The sequence below is a fragment of the Onychostruthus taczanowskii genome, unplaced genomic scaffold, assembly GCF_017590055.1.
Source record: "Onychostruthus taczanowskii isolate IOZ18803 unplaced genomic scaffold, ASM1759005v1 scaffold27, whole genome shotgun sequence".
NCBI lineage: Eukaryota > Metazoa > Chordata > Aves > Passeriformes > Passeridae > Onychostruthus > Onychostruthus taczanowskii.
Genome location: NW_024500017.1, coordinates 8,758,807 through 8,774,004, shown reverse-complemented (window position 1 = coordinate 8,774,004; position 15,198 = coordinate 8,758,807). Strand labels below are relative to the sequence as shown.

Sequence of the window (15,198 nt, the reverse complement as noted above, 5' to 3'; positions counted from 1 at the left end):
TAAGAATAACCTTTCCCCAGCAGCTCTAGCACAGACATCATCCTTTCTGACTTCTCAGTGGGTACCAATGAGATTACAGCCAGATTGCACATGACAAACCAAAAATATCCCCAGCAGTCTGTTAAAATTTACCTCCCCCAAAAGATTACATCCTCACAAGCTCTGCAGCTTGGTGTAGTTCATCTAATCAATGGAAGCTGAATCATATGCTTTATTATTTCAAAGTTTTCAGAAATCTCAATTAGAAAAGAATTTGTGCTGCAAACAGGGAATGATGTATCATGGTGCAACATCCAGCAGAGATTGCACAGTAAAGTCTTTGCAGGATTAAAGCCCCAGGCCTTCAGAACTGACACTGTAAAATTCAAAACTAATTCTTCTAATAAAACCTTAGCTAAATCCTTTCTGTTTCCCTTCCCTGAGCCTTTAATTGCTCTAGTAGATTTCTCCTCTTCTGTTGGAAAACACATAAAACTACAGCATTAGCTAAAGGCACCTCAATTTATTGCCTATTCCAAGTCATTACAATGAAAAGGGTTTTTTTTTACAGTTGTAAGATCCCTCTTTAAGGCTTCCCCCAGTCACCAGAGACATAGGTACTCAGCACTGGTGGGGGAAAAATTCCTGAGCTGACAGCAGATAGGCTGAAAAAATAAAAAGAGAACTTCAAAGAAGAATAAACAGCAACTTTGAATGTCTTGAGTTCAGTGCACAGTGACAGTAGGTTTGGGGTCATCTTTCCCAAAGAGGGAAATTACCAAACATCAGAAGTGCTTAGGTCACTGAATTGTGGAGATTTTCACATGAAAGAGTTTGGCTTTGGGCTTTGCTCTCTGGCTGTCACCATTTCTCTGTGCGTCTCTTTCATCATTGCCCTGTTTTTTTCTTCCCTTCTTGGGCTCATGCTTTGAGCTCTGGTCTTTTCACTATTAAAGACACCAAGAATTTTGCCAGTAATTTCTAAAAGCATAAGATCAAGCTCTTAATTTTCTTTCATACTCTTGTTTCTTTCTAGGCTTCGTTCCCCAAAGCACAGGTGTTCATTCTACCTCTCCTTTGCCTTTTTTTTTTTTTTTCTAGTGAAAGAGTAAAAAGTTTTCAAAAAAATCAATTAATAATTTGATTTCTCAGATTTTCCCAAGCCTTCTGGGAAATTCTCTTTAGGATAGAGGTGAGGATCAAGGTAGTTTAGATTTCATCTCTCCTTGAAATAGTAAACCAATGTCTGTAGGATGTTTAGTTTCCAGAAAATAAATTCAGAATACACTTGCACATGCTTACTCCCACATACAAACTTTCCCAAAAGCAATTTGGTATTCATGTTTAAAAATAATTAAATAATTTCTAGTTGCTCTCATCTAAGCCCTGTGAACAATGTATGCAGTTAAATCTGCTAAATTAAACCCTCCTGACTCCATAATGCTGGTACATCAAGCAGATGTGTTCCGGAGTGCTACCCACTGCCTCCATATCTCCTGAATAGCTGCACATAAAGACAGAACATTCATGTAACGCTCTCTATAAATATAAAAACCAGAATACACTCCAGAGATGTTGTGAGGGCTCCAAAGTTAAGTTTGGTTTGAGGTTTTGAGCTCAAATCAGAGCTAAAACTGATGTTATAATGATTGAATACACTTTCCAGATTTAACATCTTCACAACCCTATTTAATTTCCTGTAATATTTTTAGCTCACATGAAAAGATGTTCTCCCTATTCATCAAAAATTATTTTAAACCTGACAGGAGGAAAATGAAGTTACTGATGTCTGCTTCCTTTATTTAGGTACTTTTCACTTACATCCTGTGCTCTCACATCAGTTTCTTACATCAGTTCTGGGAATCAGGGAGAAGAGCTGGTCAGTAAAATTATAGGAAGATAGAATAAGGGGACATATCTGCATCTTGGACCTGAAGTTGTACTGAGTAAGTTTGGTGATGATACAAAATTGGAAGGAGCTATTGACTCCCTTGAGGGCAGAGAGACCTCAACAAATCAGAGACATCAGCAATCATCAACCAAATGTAGCCTAGCAAGGGCAGGTTCTGGATTCTGCACCTGGGACAAGGCATCCCTGGTTGTGTGGACAGACTGAGGGATGAGAGGCTGGAGAGCAGAGCTCTGGGAAGGGACCTGGGGGTCTTGGTTGACAGAAAGTTGAACATGAGCCATCAGTGCCCTGGCAGTCAGAAGAGATATCCCTGTTCTTGGGGACATCACGCACAGCATTGTTAGCCGGGCAAGGCAGGGGATTGTCCTGCTCTGCTCTGCACTGGGGCAGCCTGACCTCGAGTCCTGTGTGCTGTTTTGGTCACCACAATAAAATAAAAAAAAAAGACATTAAACTATTAGAGAGCATCCAGATGAGACCATGAAGTGGTGAAGAGTCTTGAGGTGAAGCCAAAACAAGATGTAGCTGAGGTCATTTGTATTGCTCAGCCTGAAGAAGAGGAGACTGAGGGAAGACCCAATTGCAATTACAACTTCCTCATGAGAGGAAAAGGAGGGGCAGACAGTGACCACTTCTCTCTGGTGACCAGTGACAGGACCTGAGGGAATGGCCTCAAGCTGTCTCAGGGGAGTTTTAGGCTGGATAATAAGAAAGGATTCTTCACCCAGAGGTTGGTTGGGCACTGGAACAGGCTCCTGGGGGAAGTGGTCACAGCATCAAGCCTGAGAGAGTTCAAGAAGTACACGGACAATTCTCTGAGGCATGTTTCTCATGGTACCCTGTGCAAGGGCCAGGATCTGGATTTGATGATGTTGATGGGTCCCTTCCAACTCAGCATATTCTATGATTCTCTGATCTTTCTGATTTATTTCTTTGGTCTTCCACTGCATGGGCAGGAGTTACAGCCCCTTCTGTACCTCTGACCCTTTATAGTGAGGCTCCAGGATATAAAGATGGGGTCCTCTGTTTCATTGTAAAGGCTACAAGGATCAACAGCTTCAGTCACATTCAGTTACATAAAATTAAGTATTTTCTGCAGGTGATATCAGAGACAATCTACTTATGCACTGCATTCACCAGAACAATGACAGTTACCTCTACAATGAGCCTGAAACACTGAAAAAAAGAAAAAGTGTGTACTGAACACCAAGCATTTCCAGAGTGAGACACTAATTATTTCCTGCTATAATAAAATAACTCCCAGGTTAGCCTAAGAAATAGATGATGACTTATGTTCTAGGCAAAAGAAAAGAAAATATCCAGGCCTAAGCTGATGCTCGATGCCAGAGTGAAATGAAGAGATATCCCTCCCTGATGCCAAATCTGGTGCTTGGCTTAAATCAGACTGTGGAAGTAAGATGCATGAAGTGTGTCATCCTGTGCATCAAAGACTTCCTGGATTTTATTGCACTTCTGCTCAAGCTGTTATTACTTTCCTTAAATGGTGGCCTTTGTATATATACTGCTTCTAAGAAACAAAAAATATAAATATGGAACAGGTTTTAGTGGGATGTAGAAATATCTGAGCCTTCTTTAACCAGGCTACAATGATAATGGGAGGAGATTAACTGTGAAAACACAGGATTTTGTGCCCTCATATTGATTAATTGCTTCTTAGTATGAAAAATTAACCCATTCCATTTCAGCCACATTTGTATTAATGCCCTTGATTGATAGACTCATTAATTCTGACACCCTCATACCGAAACACTGTATAATTAAGTTAGAGGTACTAACAAGTAACTGTAATAGCATGGCTTGCTGTTTTACCAGATCTGTTTCTCCAGATTTAAGATAAGGTTTTAAAGGTGTATGTACACAAACTTCTTCACAGGGACTATAGTAAATTTATTTTTTACTCACTGGGAGTAAGTGGGATTGAAATCCCATTGCAGAATAACCAGAGGGATATCAATGTAAATTTGACAGCTTAGTGAAGACTGGGCAATAGATTCACTTGGCCTGAACTCCCCCTAAACCCAGTATTGCCAAGGTGATGAGATCCAGCCCAAAGGCTGAGAGTAGGGTGGAGTTATCTGAATCTTTCCAGTTTAATATTTCAAGTTTCCTCAGTTCCCACTGGGCACCAAACAGTGACAGAGAAGAACTTGTCATCTTGCAGGTGGACTGGATGAAGGGGAGAAGAGAACCTGAGGGCAGGCAGAAGCATGCAGACCACACCAATGCATGCTGATGCTAAAACGGGAACTGGCAGCTCCCAAAAGCATAGTGATATGTTTCATGTATACCTATGAAATAAAAGTGGATTTTTATGTGTGAATCATAGAAAAATAATCTACACTTTATTTGTTCCCAGCTGAATTGAGGTAATTATGGAAATTCATGCATGCAAAAAATGTCTGATCTGATGCACTGCTGCTACCTTATCAATTAGGAGCATTGTGTGACTCCAATCTAGCTAACTTGCTGTACCATAAAAGCAAGTGGAGAGAAGCCAATAACCCCTGAATTCAATCTGGTTTTAGCTGTTTTTTCTGTTTCTCCTTTTATCATCTAACTCATGAAGTTTGGATCTGTGGGCCATCAACTGACTGATTGGGATTGCTGCTCAATTAGCCGATGAAGTCATTGCTGGATCTAATGGCTGCAATTTAAACCCTGCTTTTGAGCAGATAATGGAAAGGTTAATGCTGTAATAAAGGATGAAGAGACAGACATGTGCCATTTATTCCCTGCTCTGTAAATTAGGGCACTAATAAAAAACCTGTTCTGGAAATAAATAAACAGATTAAAAGAAATGAATAAATAAATACAACAGAAAAACCAGAACTAATTCCAGGAGGTGAGAAAACATTTCTATATGACTGCATCCTCCAACATAAAGAACTTCCACATGTTAAATAATTACAGAAAGAATAAAACTGAGTGAGTTTAAGCAGTAGAGCAAGGTGGAAAGATGCAACACAATGCAGAAAATAACAACTACATTATTAATTTCTACAGTGCAGGCTCAAGGGAAATGCTGCTCTTGTGTTTGTGCACAGTGTGACATTTCTTGCATAAAGACAATGACTCAAAATTCCTGGCAAAACAATATTTGTGTTTGAAATGTTTCCCACACTTTTGTGTTCTTCTGTCCTGTGAAGGAAAGAACATAATGATCCATGCTGAAAGAAGGAGCACAGGTTCCCTCAAAGACTCTGAAGGGTGAAATATTTCTTAGCCTGCCCCATAACTCCAGCAATGGTGTGTGCAGACCTTAATTACGTGCTTTCTGTTGTGGGCATATTGAATCACTAGTGTTAGATAAACAGCATCCACAGCCACATTACATCTGTCTGGTGTACACCTAAAGTGAGCACCTTGAGATACATCTAATAACTTTACAAGTAAGCTGAGTACAACCATGTGCTTTTTTTAAAATGTCACAGTGACCAAAATAGTGTCAGTAATTTAATGTGAAGCAATCAGCTTTATCATTAGACTTACTACAGCATTCCCAGAATTCAAATGACTTGAAAACTTGTAGTTATCAGGTCTTATAATTCTACTGGCCTTTCAATACTTGGGGTTTTTGTTTGGTTTTTTTTTTTTTTTTTTTTTTTTTTTTTTTTTGGGTTTTTTTTTTTTTTTTTTTTTTTTTTTGTGTTTTTTTTTTTTTTTTTTTTTTTTTTTTTTTTTTTTTTTTTTTTTTTCCCTAGCTATAGCTCTCCTTCACAGGAGAACCTAAGCTTTCTTTCTTTGGAAATTCTTACTTTCATAGTTGCCTTGTCTTGTTGTGGAAAAACAATAGAAGTCATCTATACTTGAGTGTAAAAATGGTATGGGAAGGTATATCTAAGTGCAACTCATTATTAGTTTTGGCTCCCCAAATGAGCTGCCTGGGACTGGCTCCTTAATTTCCTGTTTAAAAATAATATGGACTGCTTTGAATATAGACCAGAATCCTGAAATGTTTTGGGATTACTGCTGCTGGTAAGCAATAGAACAATCAATGTACAATCAGTCATAAGCATCTTGATCAAGACTACTCAGAAAACACCCCTGAAACAATTAGAGCCTATGAGATAAATAATTAATCAGTGTTGACAACAACTTCAAACTACTTTATAGCAAAAACAAATGTGTAGCCAGTGCTGTAGATAGCCATGGCTAAAATCCCTGTTTAATCACAGAATTGAGGTACTGGAGGGATCGTTTGTTTCACCCAGGAAAGAGTTACAGCCTTGTGCTCACCACTAATGTTCTCTGTAGCCACATGGCAAAGTGTAGCTCCCTATCCCTGGACATGTCCCGGTGGGACATAAAGGGAGAAAAACCTGACTTTTCACACCTTTTAGATACCTGTGTCAACAATCATGGTTGTCTGGGAGGTCTATAGAAACCTAGGCCTGAAATTTGTCCCTCTGCAACAGTCTTAATTTACAGATAAAGGGAAAAGCTCTACATGTCTGATGCAAACCTTCCCCATCACCCCAGCATTCATACTGGCAGAGGCACTGCAAGCTGGGAGCAGAACACCAGTATTGTTACTTGCTGCTCCAGACTTTCTGCTTCTGTTCACCTGCAAGAGATGAGATTCAAGGCATGATTTGGATATTCAATTCTGGCACCCAAATATCTGTGTGTGTACAGATGATTTAAGTGTCTGCTGTCCCACTAATGTACCTGGTACTGTCTGTGAAGCTCAGAGGGTTGTTCAGCTCACTGAGTGAGCTTTACCAGCTGGCTGGCTGGTCAGATGAGTTATGCTATACCTGAAAATGGATTTAGCTCTCCACCCTTATTGATTCATTATTATGCTGAAATTCTAGTCACTCTCTGCACTGATACCACAGCAGAAGAATGTGGCAAACCTTGAATTAAGAATAAGAATTCCTGTTCCCATGGATGTCAAGTAAGAATAGGAAAGTTATATCAAGACTGTGTCTCACTGTGCCCAGTATTCCTCTGTTACAGGCAACTTTCCTTCTATAAAACCAGCTGTTCCATCTAGGAGACACACAAGGATTCATGGGTTTTGGGGATATGGTAGTCCTAACAGAGTTTCTTAGCACAGGCTTAACTGTTTTCTAGATTGTATTCTGTATGCAGGACTTCTCACTACTGCATTTTTTTCTATTTTTCTAAATGTACTTTACATACGCTGAAGTGTCTGCCGTTTCAATTTACTTATTCAACTCAATAGATTTCTTTCTTCAAATAAAACCAAAAATATCTCCTTCCATACTGCCATTTTTCCCTGAGGGTTTGATAGAATTGTCATTGTTTGAATTTGTCAGGTTAAACAGGGACAATACAATCTGAGACATTAACAAGTCAGTTGAGCAAAAGGGCTATCATACATTGTGTTGAGAAGCATTGTTGCAAATGCTGGTGAAACATTTCAGGAACAAAATTGGACAGGTCTGGAAAAGACTGATAACCTCCTCCAAAGACTTCAACTTCAGGCATCAAATGAAATGTTACATGCTTACAGATGATCATTCTGAATTTTGAATGTTGATTAATTGTTTATGGTAATGCAAACCAGCAGAAATACTTTAAAACATCATCAGATTTACATAGGTACAAATCCTGTGTGCTAATGATACCATTCCATTGCGTCAGTCAGAGTCCTGACAGTACAATGACCTCCAAAGAGCTTATCCAAAGTTCACCTCCAGTGAGGCTGTGATTCATTTGCCATGCTAACACAACTCATCATTTGCTAATGAATGTGAACTGGAGATGGGAAAGGAGCACAAATAACTCATCTGCACGCCACACTTCAGGTGTTGCTGTATTGTCCTCCACACTTCATCAGCACCATGGGTCTGCAGCTGCAGACCCTTCAATGCTCTTTTCTAAGTAGATGCAGATCTTACAGAAATTCCACATAACACAGTGTCTCTAAGCACTTTTGCTGAAACGCTTTAAAGTTATTGACATATTCTCATCAGTTTAAAGGCAAGATGTTGAAAAAAACATTATTATAAAGGGATTTGCCTTTAAACAACTGATCATCCCCCTCACATTTCTATCCAGATTACATATCTTGTTATGTGTTAAACCATCAAGGCAGAAGCTAACATTTTAGGGTCAAAAGCCACTTTTTGCCCCTCTTTTGTATTCCCAACAAATAGATATTAAATTTTTTTCCCAGTGTTCTTATAGAAGTATCAGAGAAGAGAAGCCCTCAAATATATTTGAAAGGCAGGTATTAAAAGCCAGAATACCTGTGGCAGTGGTTTGAGTGGTGTGAGGCTGAGTTACTGAGAGTGGTTTCATTTCTGAGAAATGAAGAGAAAGGGCCTGGCATCAAACATCTTGCCCTCTGGGTGGGGAAGGTGTGATTGGGAGACCATGCTCAGGTTCCCATCCCAAAGGGATTTTCATCCATGTGACTCTGTGCTCAGGGCCAGGACTCAGACACTACTCTTGGTTGGTATAATGGAGCCATGTCCTTCAAAACCACAAAAAATTTGGGGCTTGGATCACGTGCACAAGTGCACTGTGAGACTTCATACAAGGCTGGAAGTATGCAACAGAACTAGGGGAGGAGTATCTGTTTCCCCATGGAGAAGCAGCATGAGAGTGGAGTTGCATCGTGGTGTCCATCATTACTGGATAGAAGCCCATCCCCTGGGATCAGACTGAGATAAGGCTCCTACACTTGCTTAAAAATGCTTAATTTACTTAAAAATGGCTATTTTATCTGAGATAATCTAGAGCTTCTGAGACTTTTCCTGTTCTGTTCTAGGGAGAGACTTAAGAATATTCTGCATTCAGATGCCTTCCCCTGGCTTCCAGCTAATGCCACTTTCTGGGGTATTATTCTGAAAATGAGCTGGAGCTGTGAATCCTTGTTGTCTGACTGATCACAAATGCCAGACTACAACCTGCTATGGAGCACAAAGCAAAGGTGAAGAGTCTGGTGCAAGAGAAGGTTTATAGGCACAGCATAAAATCAAACTGGATTAAGAATATGGTTTAATTTCCAGTGAAATTTGGTCTATTAACACAGTATTTTGCCTGTGTCAATTTGTGTATTTCAAGAAAAAGCATTCCTCTACACCACCACTGCTCTTTTTATCCACAGCTCCTGTGACATCAAGTTTAGCCCTTACATCTTTCAGCACAGATCCTTTCTTCTCTTCTTCTTTCCCTGTGGATAAAGTGAGGGCAGCTCATCCTCTTTGCATTCTGCACAGTAAGAAATCCTTCCCTGACTGATTGATGTGAGTTTGTTTTGCAGCATCCCTGGATCTGTGAATGGGTCATAGTCTACAGACCAGATTGTTAAGAAAAGCTGATGTGCAGTGTTGTCAAATAACCTAAGTTGCAGTAATGACTCTGAACTCTTCACTTATAGAAAAAAATTTGGAAAGTCTTCCTGGATTTAAAAAACCCAACAACTGGATGGTTCAAAGTAAAGATCTGAGACTTTTGTCTGATTTTCTCCAGGTCAGGTGGTGATTAACCACTATGGAGAAAAGATCTCTCTTCGATTCTAGCTGCAATACTTCATGCGTTTAGCTGAGTCAAGTACCCTGTATCACAAGAACAACTGTGACCACCTCAGGTGTAAAATGATAGAGCTCACTGTGGAGTTAATCTCAGAAAATCCAGAGGTCCTACCTAATCTGAGAGAAGTGAGCCATATGTCTGGCTCCACAGGAGCTGCATTATCAGGACACCTCACTGCCCATAATGGAAAACCCACTGAGCTGTTACCTGGACCTGGAGTGTACTGGCAGAGTTGTTGTGGGGTGTAGGTCATGTGCAGCCATGCACCCCTTCCTTACATAGCTGCAAATCTTTGACAGGCTAAAAGTCAATTGGGAAAGGCACCATGCAGCTTTTCTTCTGAATGTCCCACTCCAAGTGAGAGCTGAGATCCTTGCAGAAAGTGCTCACGTTCCCATGTAAGAATGTCTGTGTATTGAGTTTTAGAAGGCACAGGCAAATAAGATAGAGTCCCAGCTGAATTTTTTTTTTTTAATTGGTAGTCCCACTTGGCTGAAGTGCTACATTGGATTGGAATCATTGGCATTTTTGAAAATATGGGGTTTGCAATGTATGGTCAAAAATAGAAAAAACCCAACTATTAACACTCCCAAATGGGTTGAAGTCTTGCATAAAGAGCAAAGATTCTCTTTTCAGTTCATTTTAAGAATCTGTCTGACCACCAAATTATTGTTATCAATGTCCTACCTAGTGACTCTGTATTGGAGACTACAGAGGCTTTTTCTGGACACTGCTGCTTTCATATTAGAAATTCACTTTCAGCTATGCCAGCTTTGGAGGGCCTAATATATTTTATATGTGTGCCTGCAAGAAAAGGCAGTTTGGTCAAGTGGAAGAAAGGGTGGGTGGGCTTTTTGAATGCATTTTTCTGTTTGCTTTCTCTGTGTGCTACAGTCTTTTGATCTTTATAGATTTCAAATGGGAAGGTAGAAAATATCACAACGTGTTCAATCAAGGCAGAAGTCACAACTGTGTGTTCAGAAGTTACTTTCATTTGCATTTTTTGAGATTTCTAAAACTTTATTCAGAGGGTATAATTAATTCTTCTCCTTTCTAATGAAACAAAAAAGGGATTTGTGGGGGAGATCAGTGTATGTCCCTGTGAGACATCCTAAATCTTGTGTACCCCTGAGATTTTGTCATGTTTGGAAGTAGACTTCTAGATCTTTTGATCCCTCTGGACAAAAGTCTTGGGTGACATTTAAAAAGGTATCTTCCTAGAAATTTTTCTCCAGATGTTGAAGCATGTTTTTCTCCATGTTTAAGATGTCAAGATGTTGATATGGATGTTTGCTAGTCTTACCTTAGGCTCCTTCTATCATCTAAATTCACTTCTTTACAGAGTTTGCTGTAGTCTGGGCACTTGACTACTCAACTACAGGTTGGCTTTCAAAGGTCCAGCACTTTTATTTTGCAAAATTTAGCAGAAACCAATGTAGGAATCTTAAGGTTTACCTTCAAATGGCTCCACACCAATTTTTAAAAATCTTTTGGAGAAGCCAAAATGCCCTGTCAGAACTCATTTGATTTGTGGTTTTTGCAGCTGGGGCTGCTGGGTGATGTGGTTTGGCTCTGTGCTCTCCCTGCTCTGCTGCACTGATGGCTCACCATATTCATACTCCGTGTGGCTCAACTCAATTAGCAGCTTGCTGCCAGCCAGAGATAAGCCCATGGATAGGCATTCTGGTCATGGCAGATAAAAGCTCCAAACAATAGCTCAGTCTGATGTCCTCCACTTGATATAAAAATAGAATTTAAAACCACTAATGAAGCAATTCAGGATATTTAGTTGCAAGTCAGAAGTTTTTTCATCCTTATTCAAGTGCAGGGGATAGGAGACATCCAACCCCTTGGTAGCTAATGCTGTCATTGCCTCTGCTTCTGCCATCTGTCCCCCACTCAGTCACCCATGTGAGGAGATGCCTTGGTCTCTCCCAGTAACTTACATGTGCCAGGAACTTTGGAGCTCTTTTAGCACTTTTCCCAGGAGGGAAATAGGATCTGGGTATATGACTCTTGTCTTCTAAGCTGAGAAAAAAGAGGCAGGGAAATGTAGTGCTCTGGGCTGTTTTGCAGTCTCATACCAGCAAACCTGGGAAATGTGTCAGGCCATTCTTCTGACAGAAATGCAGATTGATGGTATCTGTGCTATCTGACACTGCTGACCCAAAATGTACCAGCATGTCAGACCCTGGAAAGATGGCAGTGGTGGTCAACAGGGGTCAGAAGAAAAGAGTTTTTAGGACTGGGCCTGAAAAAAAGTAAGACAAGGGAGCTTTAACCTGGTTTAGGTAGTACAAGGAGGAGAGGAAAGAGGAACCATCTGATATAAAAGCTGTTCTTTTGCACCCTAAATGCCCTGCTGTGAAGCACATCTTTCCTCTCCAGTCTTGATTTTAAAAGCTTTCCAGACTCATGGAAACAGCAGTGAACCCCATTCAGAGGTATTCCTGCCAAAGAGAGCTCAAGGCCATCAAAAAGCTGGCATGAGTAAGGGTTTGGGCTTTTCTGCCTCAGCTTCCTGCTGTGCCAGGGACAATGTCTGTCACTTCTGTCACCAAAGGACAAGTGTCATTCTGAGCTACCACCTCACCACCTGCCAGGTCAGCTTGTATGCCAATTAGACTAGGGTTCTTTTAGGGATCTTTCCTTACTTCCTAGGATTTCCCTCAGCATCATGTGAAGGACTTTTTTCTGCCTCTGCTACCACAGCAGAGTGCAATACAGCTTACTGAGCATGGCATTTCTACCCTGTCCTTGCTGTACAATGGCACTGGGACAGGGATTTCTGCATGAAGCTGTGGGTGTGCACTCAGGAAAATCTGTGAATGCAAGGAAAGAGGAACCTTAGCACATCCCTTCTGCAGGAATTGTTGCTTTTTCTCCTTTCTTCCAGGACCTCCACTAAGTTTTTCAGTGCTTTTCCAGGCATCCCTGGCCCTTTTGTAGACTCACAAAATGTTTGTATTTTTCCTGTCACCCTTATCTCAGTACTGATCTCTGGCCTATGGCTTGGAAGTGTAGAGAATCAAGAATCTAAATATTAAACAGTGAGTATTCCAGAGTCTGTGGAAATCAGGCATGCATTCCCTTCTCTCTGAAGAGCTGTTCTCAAATATTTGGTAATGTCATTTTTTTTAGTGTTAAAAACCCTGACTCAAGCTTCTCATTAGCAACCATAAAGCGATCAGTGCAAGATACTGCAGATGTTCTGTGAAAAATGAAGTTCTGAAGAAGAGAAAAAGATGGTGGGTAGGAATATAGAGCAACTGAAAGAAATGTGAGAAAAGATGAATTTTTAATCCTTATGGGTAAAAGCCAATAGCTGAAGAAAATAAGGTTTTTCCAATATGAAATTTGGGAAGCTGTGTGGGAATCATGGTTTAGAACCATATTGCTTTGGATACCCTAAACCAAAAATTTAGCAGAATACTGTCAGATTTTCCTTACATATCACAATCTTAGAGAATTCCATTAGCATTTACCAGGTGGCAGAGCATAATGAAACCAGAGCATAAGCTTTAAGGGAAGAAAATAAAATACCAAATGAAGCAAAGCCGAAAAATCTAAGATTCATAAGAACATTTGGAGACAGAAGAGTCCCAATGTCTTGCAAGAATTGGTATTGAAGATGAGAGAGCAAAAAGAAATCTGTGCACTGTTGGACTGGGGTGATTTCTTACTATTAACTTTTCAGTTAGAGACTAGAAGCTTTATTACCCAAAGCCTGGATTATAATTTTGTAACCAGGATCCCTGACCACATGTAAATGTGATACCTAAATTTACAGCAAGGGATTTCAGACAAACCAGAAATGCTGTGGCTGGCTGGCTATTCAGTAGCAAAAATACATAAACATTATGAAGAGGTGGTGTTTATAATTATATCCAAACCAGGGGTAAATAGAAGGGGTGGCATTCAGCTGATTTACACAGTAAACCTCTCCATAGGAGCTCATCACCAGTCTGTCCTTACAGTTAAAATGAAATATCCTTTCCAGGTGCTCCTGACCAGCTTGAGCTATAAATCAACCTGCTTTAGATCAACCTGAGCTGTACAATAGAAGGACACATTCCTCTCTATAACTAAACCTCACTGAGGTTTAACATTTTGTCCCACAGCACAAAAATTTGTCAAAATGATACCAAATACAAATGTAGTTTGGCCTGCTTATGGCAGATCTAGTGCTCAAAACAACTTCATAGGAAAGCTGTTTTGGAGGAGATTACAGGTAAATTCCTACAGGATCTGCTCCTAAATTTTGAAAGAAGGAATGGTGAACAGAAAAGTGATGAGCAGATGTATATATAAAACACATAAAGGTTCTTAGCTAGATCTGCATTCTCTTGGCTTCAAATGAAAACAGATATAGAAGAAAAACTCAAAGAATGGGGAATAACAAAATAACTACAAATTTACCAAACAAAACAGTCTGTGACATTCATACAAAACACATTAGATTCATGATCATGCATAGTTGTAAATTACTTCTTCTTTTCTGAGAAAGAATTTTTTTTGAATACTCTTTTTAACACAACAAAATAGTGCAGTTAGTAAATATGAGTATTAAATATGTAATTTCTAAAACTAAGAAAATATATTGACCTGAATAATTTGTTATTTGTGACAGTAACAAACAAGCACTGCCATTTGGTGGTCTGGAAATTATGCATACAACAAACTAATGAGATTTTTAAGGCATAATGCGGCAAATAGGAACCATGTAATGTGCTGTGAAAATTATGTAAAATAATGGCAAGGGTGATTCTAAAAAGCTGAAGAACACATTCAGATCCTCATTTGGCATATATGAAATACATTCTTGAAGTCTGGACTGCCACCTGCTGAAACACAGTTTAATAAGAAACTTTGACTTAATAGGACTGAGTTTTCATTTTAAACCTTGATTTTCACCCTATTTCTTTCTTCCAACCCTTAGTGCTCTATGTCCAATGAATCGTTATAACTGTGAGTAAATTTCAGATTTTCTCCCCTTCTGTCCCTTGATTCCCCTGGTCTGTGGCAGTCTTCCTCCTGCACATCCTCTGTGCTTTCAGCAGTCTCTTACCCTGTGATTTTCCTGTTACAATTTTAGAGCCAGACTCAACCACTCAGCCCACACTGCTCCTCTACAAAATGAAATTAGGCAGTGCAGACTCAGGCATTGTCCTGTTGCCAATTGTCTTTATGTTTACATGGCCAATATGGGCATAGGTGTGCCCAAAATAGGGGCAGTAGCAGCAAAGGGGAATTTGAACCTTCTTATCATCTTTGCTGAGCAAGGAGGGCTGATGTAAGAAGGGTGGAATCTGAGTGACATCTTCCATAGAAAGAGGACACAGGAAGACTTGCAGGTTTCAAAACCATCAAGATCCAGACCAGAGAGGCTGGGCTGCATAGCATCAATGTAGATTAAAATTGATGGCGTGCTCTGCGCTGCAATGATAATTATTGCAGAGGCTGAGGAGGACTGCTGAGATGTGAGTTGATTAACTTGTGGGTGTTTGCAGTTGGTGTTTACCCTTCAGATATTGGTGCAGCAGGAGGAAAGCACACCCTTCCAAGATGGGTTGTGGTTATGGACACTAACAAGGGCTTTTCATCCCTTCATACCCTGGAGTCCTGCGGGAAGGAGCCCGGGCGAGGCTCTGTGGGCTCCGTGGGTTTGGGGCCTGCAGTTCCCCCTTAGCAATGGCGTCTGTGAGGAGCTTTCATGCACTTCCTGCAATAAGGGTTTCAGGCCACGATTTACCCTCAAGATTACTCACAAGGACTTG

The 15,198-nt window shown here is 40.2% G+C and overlaps 1 protein-coding gene across 1 annotated transcript in view; it reads left to right on the top strand.

Moving 5' to 3' along the window:
• The first annotated feature begins 9,420 nt into the window (after positions 1–9,420).
• Positions 9,421–15,198, top strand: part of KCNQ3 (potassium voltage-gated channel subfamily Q member 3) — a 39,295-nt gene continuing 33,517 nt past the window's right edge. The window contains exon 1 of the mRNA XM_041407583.1: positions 9,421–9,446. Within this exon, the coding sequence (XP_041263517.1) occupies positions 9,421–9,446 (26 nt within the window). The remainder of the gene's footprint in view (positions 9,447–15,198) is intronic.